The 17358-nt window shown below is 42.4% G+C and overlaps 1 protein-coding gene and 1 long non-coding RNA gene across 6 annotated transcripts; one reads left to right on the forward strand and one right to left on the reverse strand.

Moving 5' to 3' along the window:
* Window positions 1-1922: 1922 nt before the first annotated feature.
* On the reverse strand, window positions 1923-9259 carry zfand5a (zinc finger, AN1-type domain 5a). Of its 4 annotated transcripts, none has more exons than XM_012881287.3 (6): window positions 8996-9259; window positions 5753-5914; window positions 5375-5477; window positions 5178-5266; window positions 3750-3878; window positions 1923-3651 (listed from the first exon to the last, which is right to left on the reverse strand). In XM_012881287.3, the coding sequence occupies exons 2-6, from the start codon at window positions 5910-5912 to the stop codon at window positions 3503-3505; spliced, it is 630 nt and encodes a 209-aa protein (XP_012736741.2). In that variant the 5' UTR covers window positions 5913-5914; window positions 8996-9259; the 3' UTR covers window positions 1923-3502. The 4 variants fall into 4 exon arrangements, with proteins under 4 accessions (XP_012736741.2, XP_021163608.2, XP_012736739.3 ...); XM_021307933.2 differs by having other exon boundaries at window positions 5178-5263; window positions 8996-9258; XM_012881285.3 differs by lacking the exon at window positions 8996-9259 and adding an exon at window positions 8909-8932.
* LOC118564986 lies at window positions 8537-17310 on the forward strand. Of its 2 annotated transcripts, none has more exons than XR_004932112.1 (3): window positions 8537-8789; window positions 16471-16583; window positions 16663-17310. It is a non-coding gene; the product is annotated as an uncharacterized LOC118564986 (long non-coding RNA). The 2 variants fall into 2 exon arrangements; XR_004932111.1 differs by lacking the exon at window positions 8537-8789 and adding an exon at window positions 15221-15280.
* Window positions 17311-17358: the final 48 nt, after the last annotated feature.

Consider the following 17358-nt stretch of genomic DNA (forward strand, 5'->3'; position numbering starts at 1 on the left):
CCTTGTACAGAAGCACACTGTGCAATGTCTTGCTCAAGGACAGCTTGTGCAAAAAGCTGCCCTCGTTACACCACCACCAGCTCTGGGTGGAAGGTTTAGTCTTTTCCCGTGTTATGAGCTGTATGCACAATGTTTGCTGTACAAGGAGGGGATAAAATGTCTCGGAGGAGAAAAAAAAAAGTAGTTTTCAGGGGGGAAAAAATCAGGTGGTGGACACTTTTGAAATGAGCACAAAGAGAAAGAGGAAGAAGGTGCAGTGGATGTGGTCAGGACTGGTTCCTTTTCTTAAAAAAAAACATGTTAGCATGTTTATCTTTACACTTACCGTCTGCAGCCACATGTGTCCCTCGAAGTCTTGCAGCAACATCTGTTGCTTTTTGCATGACAGGTTCTTTATGGAACCAACTTATTAAGCAAAAGTAAACCCAGGGGCCCGATAGAGGATAGGGACAGAACAAAAAGGGAGTCTAACCCACCACTGCCTCAGCTATGGTCTGTTCTCCTGCCTGTGCTTTACAGGACATACAGACAGGATTGTGCCGGGACAGTTGAATCTGATGAATTCTCACCCGATGCAGCCTAATAGAAATCCTCTTTTGTTCTTGTGTGTGTGTGGACAATGTGATCTTTGTGGTTCTGTCACAGGAACACCACATGAGTAAAGCTCAGCTGTCTGAGCAGCTGTTCCCATGACGCCATCTGCAAACACACACGCTGTCCTGGATCTCCCCCAGAGGAGTGTGTGGAAAAAACAACACACACACACACATGCAGCGAGGGCTGTGTATGTACAGCGCTAAGCCTGGATAAAGTGGAACAGGATCAGATTCTACCAGGTTCCAAGGATTAATATTTCCTGTCTGACCCAGAAGGGGGTTGAACCAGTCTCTGGAGCGAGGTTTATAGTTCCCAGAGGAGGCTGGTCAGGGTAGTGTGTTAAAAGGGGGAACCTGGAGCTCCTTAACCCTATTCTTGTCATGACTGCTTTAATGGTCTCATTAAATTATAATTGAGAAGTTCCTATATTCGCTGTAATTTGTCTTAAAAACCTATTTCTAGCAGTTTGAATGATTATGGCTCACAGTTAATGGAAATCCAAAAATTCAATTAGAAAATGTGAATATTAAAGACCAACAACAGCAACATGATCACAGGGAAGATGGCCGACTTGACAGATGCACCGCACAGTCATTCACATCTTGGACAAAAAAGAATAATCAGCAAAACCTTATTGCTGATTAGGCTGACCCAAACATATTGGTGCAAAGAAGAGTGGAAGGAAAGACTGTTAGAAAAAGAAGGATAACCACAGCCTTGTTAGGCTTGGTAATCAAAAGGTTGGCCTGACCGAGTAGCATCAAGCGCATGTACTGTACAGTGCATCTAATCTAATTAGCTGAGAACCCGTAGTATGGGTTTGCAGCAGCTGACACCCATAAGCATCAAAACTAAGAGATAAATGCCTAAAATGCAGTTTTGAATCTGCCCAAGTTTAACTTTTTGGATTTCTTTAACTTATTTTTGTGGGGAAGATGAGAGATGTGAACAGAAGTGAGAAGAATAAAATAACAGTAACCACCCATAACCACGAATGACTCCATACTTTTAGCCACCAGAACAGCTGCCCGCCCGGTTTGCTTTTTTAAATATGTCATTTGATCAGTCCTGAGCTACTGTGTGAAATCTCACATGCATGTCATGCTTCCCGTTTTCTACCTCTGCACCGTGTTTCTTTCACTTCACTTTAAACCCGAATCACTAAAACAAGCTCTTGAAACGGTCTCGCAACTCCACATAGTCCTCCATCAGCATTTAATCTGCTGCTGCTGCGATACGAAGCTCATAAGAGGCCTAGCACCCCCCCCCCTCCACCCAGGATAAAGTGAACCAGTCGTCTGTAAACACAACAAAGTGAGGCTTGGTTATGTCTCTCTGTACAGTTTTATTTACATGATACTATTCTGTTGTAATGCTGGATAGCAAGATTATATGCAATACATAAATATCAACACATTGTTGTTTTTTTCCCACTTTTTTGTACAAATTTGCATATAACTAAGAGTTTGAAAAAGAAACAAAAATCAAGACAGTTATTTCAATGAAGAAAACATCCTCACAGGGTTTTTTTTTTGGGGAGGGGGGGATAAGTCACAAACATACATGTGTCAGGCAGCCATGAAAACACTTTTTTTTGCACAGGGATGCGCTCATGCACACGCACAAATGCACACACGCGCTGTATAGACCGCTGAACAGATGAGAAGTTACATCTAATCTCAGTTTCTATTTATTAGGGTTTTTTTTTTCATATAAATCTAGCTCCGACATGCTCCTGGACGTCTGTAAACATGTGCTAATAAACCGGGTAGCTCCACAGCTAGAGATGGGTAGAGGGGGGGTGCTCACGTACTAACACACACTGTGCTCACATGACTTTTTGTGTTAGCGCATAAGGAAAAAAAATAAAGATAAAAAATAAAACCCACAAATGCAACAAGTCCATGCGTCAGTACAATGGAAGAAAAAAAAAGAAGAAAATAATAATAAAAACATCAGGGGGGGGAAAGAAATTGTCTGTCTGGAAATAAAAACAGCCAAAACCCTAAGGCGAGTGATGTTTCTTAAACACTAATGCAGATAAAGAGCATTCATCTCATTCATTTATGCTCCTTACATCTGCTGCATAAATTCCCCCACCAGGCTCATCGGGAACGGGGAGAGGGGGGGGGGCAGCGTCCAGCCCCAGGCCACTCATTAGCGCTCACGGCCATGCGCCAGGCGATCGATTACAATCAGAGCTGGGACCACCTTTAATAACGTCGGGTTCGTTGGTGAAAAATGGAGGAAATTCTGCCGCCATCCCTCTGGGTGCGAAAGGAAAAAAGCGACCAAACCAGGAAATACAAGACAGGCGAGCCGATTGGTGGGTCGGTGAGCGTGAATATGAGATAGAAGGGAAGACAACACAGCAGCTCTGAGGTAGGTAAAGCTAGGAGGTTCAAGGTAAAAATAAAAAAAAAATCCTCCTGTTCAAGATGAGTGACGCTGAAGTTTTCTTAGGATCGAAGGACAAGGCGTGCAGATTCTTTCTGTGTAATTAGAATGCTTTGAGGGTTTAATAAAAATGGCTGTTTGGCACAAAAATGACAACCTGGTACGGCATATCCTGGACATTGTGCCTGGTCTGCTCCTAATAAAACACATACTCTTTAAAAAAAAGAAAGAAGAAAAAGAAGAAAAAGCGGCAAATTCAAACCACAGAAAACAGGATTAAAACAATCTAATGAATTAATCAAAAGCAGGAAAAAAAAAGTGATCGTTCATGCATCTTCCTCGGGAAAAGGTCTTTTCCACATCTTCTTTTTCATCAAATCAAGTCTTTTTCGATTTAGCCGCTCAAACTCATGTCAAAGGTTTTCACTCATACTCCAGTCTTTCTCAAGGTGTTTTCTCATTTCAAACGCTGTTTCAAAAAAAAAAAAAAAAAAAAGATTAAAAAAATCTATATTCTCTGGATCTTGTCAGCAACAACCACAGGGTTTTCTTTACGGATCTTGGCAGCGGCCTCGGCCTTGTAATCATAGGGACAGTTGTGCTTGTCGGAGTATCGATGGATGCCGCAGAACAGGTTGCCGCAGCGACAGTCAAACCCTGGAGGCACAAAAGGGGGCAAAGTTTAAACATTAAAACAGATGACTGACTTAGAAAACGTAGAACTACAATCTCAGACTACTGTGGCGACCGCTCACCTGTAAGGCCCACTCTTTTACGGCACATGAAGCAGCGGTTTTTCTTGGGTTTGGGGGTCTCCCCCTTGCCTTCTTCAGTGCTGGGCGAAGCTACAGGAGAAGGACTAGAAGCAGCAGGCTGGCTTACAACTATACACGATAAAAAAAAGGAAAGAAAAGAAAAGAAAAAAAAAAGATGCGTTCAAATCATGCAGGTGAAATGTATAAAAGCAGAAAAATATTGTGTAGATTTGTCCCAAATGCTTCATTTTGGTTTCAGGAGCTAGATTTGGTCTTAGAAAGTTAAAAAAAAAACACTAAAAATCTTCCATCATATATTTTCTATGGTTCTAAGTCATTTCAATGAGTCAGAGAAAATGCAGAAGTCCCCCGAATTACCAGACTACTCAAAGCCAAAACTCCTGGCTGTCCCCCACCTATTGCTGTGCACCTCTAGTCAGCTGGCTGAAAATTTCTATTGCTGAAAAGAAAGACTACATTTGGAAGTCTGGTCCAGAAAAACGTTCTCTTGTAAAGTCAGCAATGTTACACCTTTTTTATTTATTTTTTTTTTATTTTTTTTTCTCTCTCTCTCTCTCTCTATCTATCTATCTATCTATCTATCTATCTATCTATCTATCTATCTATCTATCTATCTATATATATATATATATATACATATATATATATATATATATATATACATACATACATACATAAATAAATAAATAAATAAAGGAAAATAAGAAGACACCCTCTAGGTGTTGCAATGCTAACAGCTAGTCCAAATTAAAAGGTTTCTATCTACACAACTGGATCATTAACAGTCTACACTTTTACAAAGATCGTCACGTTTGATGCCATTTACTCAGCCGTCCAGCTTCCTTGGTATTGGATTAAAGTTACGCTGCCAGCTGTGTCAAGCTGTCCGACTTGGTCTTAACTTTACGCTGCTCTGGGCACTATGACCCATTTACTGCAGGTAAGGGAACCATTACTGTAGAAACCCTCTTTGCTTTAAAAAAAAAAGAAAAAAAAAGCAACCACACAGTTTTGCTAAAAACACATTAATAAATGTGAAAGCTATTTTTACTCAAGGCTACACAGAAAACCTCCTTCCAGACTGCGTCTACCATGTGAAGTCTATAAACTGGCCTTATTGCTGTTGTCAGAAAACAGCCCTCTACGCCGAGCATGACTCCAGCAGGCAGATCTAATCTGAGAGTCTCCTCCAGTTTGAAGGTATTTTTAAAACAGGCTTATTTTTAGACACCGCCTCCCTCTCAGAGGCTCCAAGTAAAACCAGCTGTTGAGTTTAAGCTATGCTCCAGAGCATCGAAAACAAACCCGAGGCCCTCCGTGGGACCTCGCGGAGCAAAGTTCGTCCTAACGTGTCCGTGAGCTTTCAACGCTGCCATGCGAGCGGCTTTTATGTGCAGGATGTCTCACCGGGCTCTAGGAGTTCAGGCTTATCCTCTCTGGAGATGCTCATCTCTGTCATCTGCTGGGTTACAGGAAGAGATCCTTGAACGGTCCTGCTGGTCGGGATCGAACGAGAGAGCCATGCGTTAGGAAAGACGTTTATACAGACAGGGATGTAAAGAGAGCCTATTGATCGGGCAGAGCCATCTGCGGCCATTACCGACCTAGACATGTCTGGTGAGGAGGCAGGGGAGGCGTCGACCTTAGCTAGACTGGCTTCTAGTCTCTGGATGGCCGAGGCCTCTGAGGTAGGACTAGCAGTGGAGCCTTAAAGACAAAAAGGGAGAAGGAGATTAAAAATATATACTTCCCGTAAGAAGAAATAAAACAAAAAGGGTAATGGATCAGAAAACAACTAGCTAGCTTCAAAACCTTGGTACATCAACGCTGAGCCTGTCCTGTTCTGATTTACATAGTCCTGCTCGGTAAGCAGAGACAGACTAGAGTACACAATAATAATAATAATAATAATAATAATAATAATAATAATAATAATACCCCCATAATGTTTTGAGTTCAGTGTGTTCTGTGTGACGTCTTACCCATCGGGCTCATGGGGCTCATGCGGTCGCTGCTCTGCTGTCGCGTCAGGTGCTCCTTGTAGCAAACAGAGCACATCCCATTGGTTCTGGGGTTGCCGTAGAAACCACAGCCCATGGCACAGAGCATGGGGACCTGGCTCTGGTTCGTCTGTTGAGCCATTGCTGGAGGAGAGAAACGAGCAGAGTGTGAATGACGCAGCGACAGTGAGAGGTACCTCTACTCGAAAAAAGCAAAAAGAGAAAAAAATAAATAAATACGTTTTTGTTCTGCTGATTCAGGTCCAGAGAAAAAGGCCGACTGACAACAGGTTCATACGACGAGGAGTGTAGCGCCTGCCTGTTGTGACTTACCCTTTAGCCTGAATACAGTAACGAGCGCGTCGCCACAGGAAGTGTAGACGACAAACAATGCTGACCCTGTTCTGCTCGCCTAACTTCTCCCTAACGCAGCGCTCTCTTGCTCCGTCCCTACGTTTTGGTCCGGGTTCTCACGAACCGTCCTCCTTCCTCGCAGTGACTCCCGCTCTGCTCTGATAACCCAGAGCGACCTCATCGAGTCGCCTCTTACGACGAAAACACAAAGCGAAGCTCTGACTCACAGCTCGACTGCCGTTTCTCCTCGTCAGGTAGAAATAACGCTCCGTGGGCTGAAGATAACAGGTAACAAACCGGGTCAGCGGTTTAAAGGGGGTAAACGTCCTGTGCCATAATCACGGCGCACACAAACACGGGCCTCTGTGTGTGCTCGAGCGGTTTGGCAGAACATGTCGTGCTGTGACGTTATCGCCACAGGACGTTGCGTAACGGGAGGCGCTGAACTTTTACGCAACGCATCAAAAACACCTGTGACGAAACAGAGGCAGGAAGACCCGGACACGCTCGTCCTCGTCAAACCAGCTGCTCCCATCGCTCTGAAAGCTTGTTTATATTCCGCTCACAGGCAAGCGGGGCGAGTCCGGCGGGTGCTTCAGGAGGTCCCGTGTCAGAACATTCGGGGCCCTCCTTATCAGCAGGAGCCACAAAATCCTCGGCTAAGTCCCCCCCCCCCTTCTCCTTCCTTGCCCCTTCACACCAACAAGCTCTTCTCGGAAAAGATTATGGGGGATCGCTGCCATTTCACTCACGTGTCGTCCTGCGGGGCTGTTGGGGGCAAAATGTTTGCGCTTCGGTCACTTCTACAGACCTCTACCATAAATGCGTACCTCTGTTTCTCTGAGGTGTTCTTATTTGTAAACAAAGCATAAATACTTTTTAGAGAAAGTAAATTTATGGGGATTAATGACCTCAGCACAAACATTCTCTATATGGATTCATTTCACGTCTTTTAAAGCAACTTTTCACGGCCCCTCCACAGAAACCAGCAACTAAAGCCAAATTGTTGTGAAAAATGACGCTATAAGAATTTGTTGTAACAATCGGTCATGTTTGCTAGTGTAACACAACCACAGTGTGACCAGGATTGTCGCCCCGTTCTAAAAGTTGTTACTGTGTCGCAGCCCAGTTGCACGTGACTTTTTGATGACGGGGCATTTTCATAGACAGCGGGTCATTGTTGTGCGACTGGAGGCGGTTACAGATTCAGACGCTTCCCCCCCATGACTGGCAGGTCAAATGTCCTCTCATAGTCATTAAACTGCATTAAAACTAAGAGCTCAATTCATTTCCTGCCTATATGTGCATTGAACAGTGGGCTCATTTTTAGACTCTAATCCAATCCCTGCACCAAAGAAGCTGTGGTACATATTTTCACGTGTGTGTTATTGAAATTCCTTTAAGACTGGAATGGACAAGGTTGGGCCCCAAAGATAACAGGAAATTGTTATCTGCAAAAACGATCTCAGCTTTTTAAAATACTTTTCGAACGTCTCTTTTTATCATCAAAAGACGATTAAAATCTTATGTCCAAATAGCCCGTCCCTTCTCAGCAGTCTAACATACAAAAAACAGCATAAATGCCGTACGTGAAGCACAAAACCGGCTTATAGCCAGAAGACGAGATAGCTTTTTGATCTCCACATCATCCAGATGAGCAGCATGAAGCGTTGTGATAAAAAATGATTGCTATGTTGCCACCGCAGGCTTTCGATCTGTCAGGGTTGTGGAGGTGCAGCTACGCATTAGAAAAGCCATCTGACAGGGCAAGTCAGGGAGTTTCCAGAACAGGCGCAACCACTCACCACAGTTTCCTCTGTCTCTCTCTCTCTCTCTCAAAAACAAAAAAAAAGGGTTAAACACATTCATGAGAACCAAACATTCCTGTATATGGGCCCGCATTAAACCAACATATATGGGGTTAACTTGAGCAAACAAAAGGGGGAAGCTCATGTTTCAGGCCCTGCTGGTGGCTTGGAAAGTCCTGAGTCACAGTGAAGGACGGTACAGGACATTATGCTCCATAAAAACCAGCAGCAAACCGAGAGAAACACACACACACGCAGCCAGAAGTTGGAAGAATAATAAAAAGCCCCAACGCTGATAATTAGTGAAACATTTCAGAGTCGAGCCGGAATGAGCTGCCCTCCCCTTTGTTTCTGCTTTCCTCCTTTGTCTGCATCCTCCTTGCTTCCTGTTTTTTAAAAAAATCGCTGTTATCTCGCTTTTTCCTCTCTTAATCGCAACGCCTGGACCTAAAAACGCTTCCCCAACATACCGACCTTACAAAATAATAATTATCCCGATTATATAATCACAATGAGACGGTCGGAGGCGACTTTTTAAAGCCCCGGCGTCGAGCAGAACCAGGCTCCGACAAGCTAACCTTCTGGGCTTAATGTTAGCGCTGTAGCCGCGGGGTTCATCTCTACGGCAGCCTCTCTCTCTCTCTCTCGCTCTACTTGTCCTTTCGGCTTATACATTTTCTATTTGTAGACGGGAATTAACAGGCTTTTGGTTCACCCCCCATCCCCCCCAGCTCGGGACAAGCAGAAAAACAGGGACCGTAAGCAGCAGCAGCACAGCTCCCTCCCTAGCTTTTTAAAGTCACGTTCGGGGACTTGTGACTCCTCCAGTCAGGTGGAGGTGGCGAAGACAAAAGAAGGTAGGTCGCCGCCAAGCATGTACCGTGTGACCTTTTAATCCATCGGTAAAGGTCGCCATAATGTGACTAAAAATCACTTCTTTTTTTGTTTCTTTTGTTTTGTTACAAATTTATCTCACCATAACCCGATTTCCCCCCCCCCCCTTTCAACGTCAATCCACTTCCAAGAAAAAAATAAAAATAAAGCAATAATCCAAGATGATCACCTGCTGAAAAATCGATGGGTTTTCTCGCGAGAGGACGGGAAGAGCGGTTGTCTTTTTTTACGGAAAAAAAAGGTCGACGTTATTGTCGAGAGTTCCTTGTTTTTTTCGGTCTCTCTTCGCAGGGTTTCCGTGTCGTCGTCGTCCTCTCGGTCGGGCGGATTTAGACGGGTTTAAACGTCCCTTCCTCGGCCTCCTGCCTTTTCCTCCTTCCTCTCTCTCTCTCTCTCTCTCTCTCTCCGTCTCCCGTCCCCCTTCTTCTGATGCTGGGATGGATGTTTGTTTCCTTCTTTAGCAAGAGGAGTGGTGCGCGATGACGTCACGAGGGAGAACAACGTGTCACCATTGGCTGGCCGACGGAGCCCCGGAGCGCTCTGAGCAGCTCTGTCTGGCTCTGGTTATTACATGTCTCTTCGTCATCCACCCACAAGGACACGAATCCATTTACTGAGGAATACGCTTAAATGGACGGATGAATGAATAATGACGCTCAATACACACATAAATATTTAAGCATAATAAGCAGGGAACGGCCTTTTTTCCCTTTTGTATTTTTTTTATCTGTGAGCTGATACTATTACCATTACTATGGTCTGTATTTCTTCCCAAAGCAACAGCAGCAGAAATGGAGATTTATAACCTGTGAGACATGATGCCGGTTTGTTATGGCAGGTTCCGGGTCAGCGACCGCTATGTTGTATACATGTCTTTTCAGGAGGTACCAACAAACAAGTCATAAGGGCGGAAGATACTTAGAAAGTGGTTTCAATTAAGTTTGGTGTATCCATGTAGTGTTTATTCACAACTAATGTCATGTCAGGGTTCTCAAATAGACAAACATATATATCACATATAAAATCATAAGGGAATAGATAATCAAATCAGTCAAATTCATACCAGTACAATCCACTTCAAACACACTTCAAAATAAAAACTCCAAATAATATCAGGAATTACTTTCCTTTGAACTGGCCAGCAATAAACTTAAAAAGTGATATTTATTGTAACAAAGTAGAAAAGAAGGAACTGTAGGTAAAAAGAAATAAAAAAGAAAAACTGTTTTCCAACTTTTTGGGTCAAATGTTTTATTTTTATTTTTGATCTGGAAATTGTTTTTAGGGTTTTCCCAGCAACAAATACAAGAACAAACAATTTCAAATACCCTCACTGTATTTAGCTAAGTTTTATAAATGGGTGTGCTCAAGTCTGTTTTTGAGGAAATAGTTGCTGGATGTTTGTGGCCCTACTTACCAATATATGAAAATGAAAGCAAAACAAACTTGGCTGTTAAAAGAAAGTACTTTGTCTCCATTTAAGAAGATATGAATATGAATCACTCTTCAACAATTCCAAAAAGTGCCCATCTGCTTCTGTTCCTCTTACTGGAAGTCCAATTTCTTTTTACTGCTGTAAAAAAAAGCAGTAAAAATGTAATTTATTTACTGGGGTCACCCAAAATTACTCCAAGGGCCACAAACGGCCCCCGGGCCGCGCTTTGGACATGAGGGCTATAGACGGACTCAGATTCAGTTAGGTGCACTTTATAAGGTGCACCTTGCTAACACTGGGGTGCCTTCAGAACTGTGTTGATTCATCACAGTAGAGATTCACAAGGTTTCAGAAGCATTCTTCAGAGATTCTGGTCCATATTTTCTTGTTAGGATCACACAGTTCCAATGGATCAGAATCAGCAATTTCCCTCTGGGATTATTAAGTATATCTGATTCTGGATTTGTTGGCTGCAGATCCACACTGACGTTCCACTACAGCCAAAGTTGCTGTAATCAAATTCAGATCTGCTGACTGAGGGTCAATCGAATACAGTAAACTCTTTCTCAGGTTCAAGAAACTAGTCTGAGAATACTTGAGTTTTGTGGTATGGTGCAATTAGCCAGCTGGAAGTAGCCACCTAAAGATGGGCCAACTGTGTGCAACAAGTTATTCTCTGTTGGTATCAAACCGTTTGAAGTGTGCCATGAAAACTTTGCCTAAATCAGTAATGCAAGAGAGGATGGATCCAAGCTTTCATCTTACCTGCAACAAATTTTGACCCAGCCACCTGAATAAAGCGGGGAGTAGTAGGAGAAAGCAGCAGAGTGGGGAACACAGAGTGAAAACAGTATGCCCTTCAGAAATACGTGTTTCCAACTGAGATCAAGTAGTTCAAGGGAAAGAGACATATAACTTGATTTTATGGCCTATGCAGTCAATATTCCTGACGTTTAACACAAAAGTCTTGAGACTTACCAAATGAGCCCCTAATCCTATCCTATGTCTCACTTTTCACCTAAATGAAAGAGTCAATTTACTCCTTTACCATTTTGCACTCTTATTTTGTAACCAAGTATTCACATTTTATACCCGCCTACTTCCATTTCATCCCCGTAAACAAATAAGTTTGTCCCCATTAACCAGGGGAGTAGGAAGATCTGTTCTTTGGGTGTGCTCAGTCCCCAGTGAAGTGGCTTTTAACCAGAACAAGTTAAATTTAGTCCAGTTTAAATGCCCTTCAGAGTAGGCTACAGTTTTCAAAGAACAACTGTGCTGATGTGGATTTGTGATTAATCTAAGATCTACTCCTGTGGTTTCAGAAACTTTTCAGTTCACAATCCCTTACCTAACGGCGGAAATGACTTGTGACCCAGACTATCAGCTGAGCATACAAGTGTTACTCAATCAAACAGAGGCCTCAAGCAATGTAATGACAACACAAACAACAGTAACTCCTTACCGGTGGAACAGTTTTTTTTATATATTTGTAATAAAAAAAACTATTAAGATTTAAAGTTAAAATACATTTTCACAATCAATTTTGTTGTGTACTTTCATTACTAAAGTAAACTTGCAGATGTCTTGAACTTTGAGAACCATTCATTTATTCCAGGGGTTCCCAAAGTGGAGGTTGGGAGATAAAATGTAGAGAATATAGTTTTAATAGTGCAAAACTCTCAATCAGTTTTCATCATAAAGCATTGAGCCCTCAACTGTTCTCACTGGATCTAATCAACAAGTGTAGGGGCCAAAATCCTCATTGTTTGGGTCCATTGCACAAGCTCACACAGAAACACGCATAATGCTGACCGGACCCACTTGTGAGGATGTTGTCAGCGTAAACAAGTCTTGTGGAAGGCAGCAAATGATAAGTGCTGAGTAGCACTGAGAGAGCAGAGCAGTTTAAAAGCCGTTGTGCAATAGGTTGGTGTTTGTAAACAGGGGTGTAGCCACTGGCTGAGAGCACAATGGAAAAGTTGTCAGAAATGTTTTGGGAGTTTAAAAAAACAACATATTTTGAAACCTTATATGAAGAACTGAATCAAAGATATACAGTCGTGGGGGTAAATAAACCAAGATGCCCTATGAATGCCTTTGTGTTTCCTGACATATTTCATTAAACGGATATTAAATCTTAATTTGAACAATGCCGAGCAATTCGAGTAATGTTAATAAACACACAAATCGCTGAAAAAAATAAACCGCTTAAAATGTCCTGTAAAATGCAAGTAAAAAGCTATTTCTGGAATAGAATAAACATATTTATTTACATTTAAAATGGCTAATATAAAGCACAGTTATGTCACGTTAGGTGATATGATTAAAATAGCTATACTCAGTATTTTGTTAAAATCTCTGACATTTATAATGGTGTGTTCCTGGATTTTGAAGCAAGACCGAACACTACGGTAAGCCTGAAAGAGCTGAGCCCTTCAGTAAGAAGACAGTTACAACCTGAGAGCCTGCTAACAGATTTACGCTTTAATGTGCCCAGCTCTGGCTGCTGAAGCGATTTTTACACTGAAGGGATTTGTCCCAAAAATCCTAAAAATGCCATCATAGTGTTGACAGCAGGCTGTTGTTACTAATGAAATGACAGTACATGCCTCTACAATCAGAAAAAAAGACTGTACAAGTTTAGCTCTACAACAAAATCTACAACAAAAAAACTTTTACTCTATCAGGAAGACATAAAAGACCTGTTAAAAGTTTACCAGGCAGAACAGAAGTAAATAGTAAGTCTTGTAAAAGAATGTTCTTTGGACAGATGACTCTATCTATCTATCTATCTATCTATCTATCTATCTATCTATCTATCTATCTATCTATCTATCTATCTATCTATCTATCTATCTATCTATCTATCTATCTATCTATCTATCTATCTATCTGAACAGCAGGGGTTGTTTTTGACACTTGCGGGGGGAAGTTTCACCCCCATACCTGTTTTTACCATCTTTTGGCACGAGAACGTGTTGTGTACAGCGCTGTCGTTTTGAAATATGAAAACATGTGCTTACCGGTTACATGTGGTGTGTTATTTGCGCTGTATCCTTTGCCCCCAAGGTTTAACAAGTCCAAACACATAACCCCCACCACCACCACCTACCTATTTTCTGTATTGCGTCAGATACCACATGTCCCTAAGCGTAACAAGCAGTACCGTGGTGAGAGCAATCACTCACGGCGTTAGTGTTCTGAGGGTACATACTGTTAGCTATTAGTGGTTGAATTCTTGGAAACGGAGAAGGACAGAAGAGTCGCGCAGACGCGGCTTGCCCTGTCAGCTTCAAGCAGAAACTGGAAGTGGAGCGAAGTGAAAGTAAAAATAGCTGCTAGCTGTGGATCTTCCCCTAACTTTTTATTGTGGGGCTCAACCTTTTCTTCCTCAGACAAAAAAAACAACAAAAAAAAAAACATATGGACAGTGTTTGCTTGCTTCCAGAGTCATCTGTAGTTTGATTAACCTGTATTCGAAAAAAGACTTGTCCATTTACAACACAAAGCAATAGGTTTGCCAATCACTCTGGTGGTTTCTGTTTCTTAAATGCTGACAGATTGCAATAGATTGAAGTCATTTTTAATTTCAGTAACTTGCAAAAGTGTTCAATCCTGTGGAAGAATGCGCTCTGGTCAGATGTGACCCGAAGGGAAGTGTTTGACTTTCAAAGCAACACTGCAAAACTCAAGCGCCCTCAATTTTGGTGGCTGAAAAGTGCACACACCGCACTTCATCGAGCTTTTCCTGGAAGGATACAGAAGATAGTCGTGGGTAAATGGGCAGAGCTAAGTACAGGGTTATCCTGGAAGGGTTTTTATTAGAGCCTCCCAAACCACAAAACCCGGTGTGTGGAGTCACCTAAACCCTAAACATACTGTACATGCAGAGCTACCATGGGATGTTGTAGGTTAAAAATAATCATTTCTCAGAATAGCCCAGTCAAAATCCAGCCCTAAATCTAATTGAGAATGTTGAAAACCTAAATTTTGATCTTCACTGATACTCCCAGTCCAATATGATTGAGCCAAGATGAATGGGCAAACATTTTAGTATCTGGTAGAGACACACTCCAAAAGACCTGCAGCTGCGCCAAAAAGGGATTCTACAAAGTACTGACTCAGGAGTATATAATGCACACCATACGTTAACATTTATCACGTTTCTTCCACTTCACACTTATGTATATCTTTTCACAGCACTGTATGGTTTTTATACTTTTATTTAAACTTAGCATTTATTCTCTCACAGACTAACTTAAAAAAAAATGACAGAGTGGCACCAGTCGGGAGATAACTACTAGGAACAAAAGCCTTTCTTTTAACATTACATGCAAATTATTTTTTGATGACATTGTGTTCACATTGTGTTCACATTGCCTTTAGCTGGTTTCTCCCATTGAAAGTTGAGGCGATTTGCATGTAGTCAGGGAAAAGAAACCCCGATCCTGACCTAAAATAATGATTAAATGATTAAATCTTGGCTGATGAGTGAAAGATAGATTAGGAGGCCAAAGGTCACAGTGAAGATGTAAAAGCAGGAACTCCATTGTGTTGATCGAATGTCACACTATTTGATTTCTACATACGTTTCCAAGAGCAGTATAATTGGGTTTTAGGCTTAAAAGCTTTTTTTTTGTGTGTGTGTGTGTGTGTGTGCGTAAGTGAGGCACACGCAGCGAGGGTCGGAGCGGGCCGAGCAACAGAAACCTTGTCTGTGTTTTACACTGAGCTCTTTGTGTCAGAGAGTTGTATTAACAGAGCAGAAAAAGAAGGAGCATGTGTGTGGTTAGTGTGTGAAGGTTCATGGGTGTCAGTGGGAGTGGGGGGGGGGGGCAGTTGAGGAGAGACCGGGAGGTGTTCAGTATTGAGTATCATCCCCCATCCCCCTCGTGTCGTAGCTCAGCCTCTGGATCCCCCGCCCCGTTTATAGGATGTAGGTGTTCATCCGTTTCTCGTCCCCCGACCATGACGGATGCACGTGAGAGGCTGAAAGTGACAATGTTGCCATGACGACAGGTTGTACGATTCACAGCCGTCTCTTTGTGTCGGCGTGTGTTACGTCTGTGTTTTGTTGGTGTGTGTGTGCGTGTGTGTTTGAGGCTCTGAGGATTACTTATGTGAATCTGGAACAGCCTGTTTGCAGTTACTAGGCAGATATTGGCTCTCCCAACACACACACACACACACACACACACACACACACACACACACACACTGAGGCGCAGCTTGCTCGTGTCTGGGGTCTGAGACGTTGTTGATAAAGGGAGCTACTCGTGGCAGCTTATCTGTTTAGCGTGGAGCTCGATAACTTCTGCACCAAGGTTGACCAAAACCTTCAGAACTCTGCTTCCTGCTCTGTCGGCGCTCAGATCATGCACAGGTTTGTGCAATGTGCGCACGCGTTTGAATGTGTGCTAAATTTGGCCAAGAGAAAAGGGGAAATGCTGCTCAACAAGCAGCACATCTGTGTGACGTGAGGTTACCAGGACCTAGTTATGTTACTAATACTGCAATCATGCTGAAGGTCTTAGAGAAATGGAATCTCAACAATTGGCAAAACTAATTTAAAGACAAAATCTGATCAAAGGAGAGAGATTGTTTTGACTACTTTCTGTTTTGTTCTCTCTGCCTTCTGCACCTCTCATTATTTTTTACTTGCAACCAGGAAGAAGACTTAAAAATACAAAGTTCAGAAAAATTTTAACACATTTCCTTTTCCTTCTTCCAACTACAGTGCCAAGTGCCAGGGCAAACATTTCAGTATATGGTAAAGACATACACCAACTGTGCCAAAAAGGGATTCTACAAAGTACTGGTTCAGGGGTGCTTAATGCACCGCATACGTTAACAATTATCACGAAACAAATAACAAAAAAACCTGATTAAAGGAGATTGTTTTGACTGCTTTGTTTTGCTCTCTCTGCCTCCTGCACCTCTCGTGACTATCATTATTATTTTTTTTTACCTGTGACCAGGAAGAACACTTAAAAAATACAAAGTTCAGAAAAATCTTAACACATATCCTTTTCCTTCTTCCTGCTATATATGTGCAAGCCTCCTTTTGTGAACACTTTGAGTCATTTGTGCACATATGGTTCTGGTAAAGACAGACCTGAGGCGGAAACCTGCAGAGAGGCGTTGCACATGCATGCAGCGGCGTGCATTGGTGAGGTTAAATAAATATTGTTTCTGTTTCCCTCTACAAGCTGATCCATGTGGGTCTGTGCTGCTCCAGCTGACATCACTCTGTGAATGGGTGGAACGCCTGTGTGTCATGATAAGAACCGACGACCCCCCCCTCCTCCATGGCCCCATGCATGTGAGCAGCATGTGAAGCTCAGAGCGTGTACATGTGTGTGCAGCAGATGTCCTGAGCGCTGTGCTGTGCCCTTCCGCAGACTGGCTGGTCTTTGTTGCTGCTACCTCGTGCAAACGGGCATGGCCACGTGCTTCTCTGGCTGCGAGCAGAGGCCACGCCTTCTCCTCCCTCTGATCCGTCAGTTTCGGAGGCCAAGTCCTGCCCCAACAACACTCAGAGGATCTGCCTCCCATGCTGGATGACGTGGTTTTTACTCATGCATGCTCACCATGCTCTCTCTTAGTCACACCTACATGTTGTGACTGTGCAACAAATGTATTCACAGAATTGAGAAACATGCTTCTTTTTTATTTATTTTTTTACATAATTTGTATGTAATTTATCTCCGGTTTCCCTTTAATTGTTTTTTTCTGAGCGCTTTAACTTTATTTGTTGCTCTGCTCATCTCTTAATACACAGTGCGGTGGCTTGAACTTTTCACATTTGTCGACTTACAACCACAACTTGAATGTGTTTTCTTGGGATTTCAAATCATAACGAAATGGCCCATCATTAGGTGGAGGGAAAATTGTAATACTAATAAAATAATCAATGAAAATATAATAATATATTATTATTATTTATTCCTACCAATCCACAAATGTACCTCTAACATGCCTCCATTAACCAAAATCATAAATTTAATGGAGAAAAAACTTTTAAACATTTTTAATGCTAAAGAGGGAATAAAGGCTGATTAGTTCGAAATCTCAGTTAAGTGTGATCTTGTTGTTCA

This window comes from Fundulus heteroclitus, chromosome 12 (genome assembly GCF_011125445.2).
Source record: "Fundulus heteroclitus isolate FHET01 chromosome 12, MU-UCD_Fhet_4.1, whole genome shotgun sequence".
NCBI classification, from domain to species: Eukaryota; Metazoa; Chordata; class Actinopteri; order Cyprinodontiformes; family Fundulidae; genus Fundulus; species Fundulus heteroclitus.

Excerpts from the sequence above, each read along its gene's own strand:
- zfand5a (XM_012881287.3), bottom strand. The coding sequence starts at position 5,912 with ATGGCTCAACAGACGAACCAGAGCCAGGTCCCCATGCTCTGTGCCATG. Across the intron at positions 5,478-5,752 it reads GAGCCCCATGAGCCCGATGG|GCTCCACTGCTAGTCCTACC; the intron begins GTAAGACGTCAC and ends TTTGTCTTTAAG. Across the intron at positions 3,879-5,177 it reads GCCTGAACTCCTAGAGCCCG|TTGTAAGCCAGCCTGCTGCT; the intron begins GTGAGACATCCT and ends TATCGTGTATAG.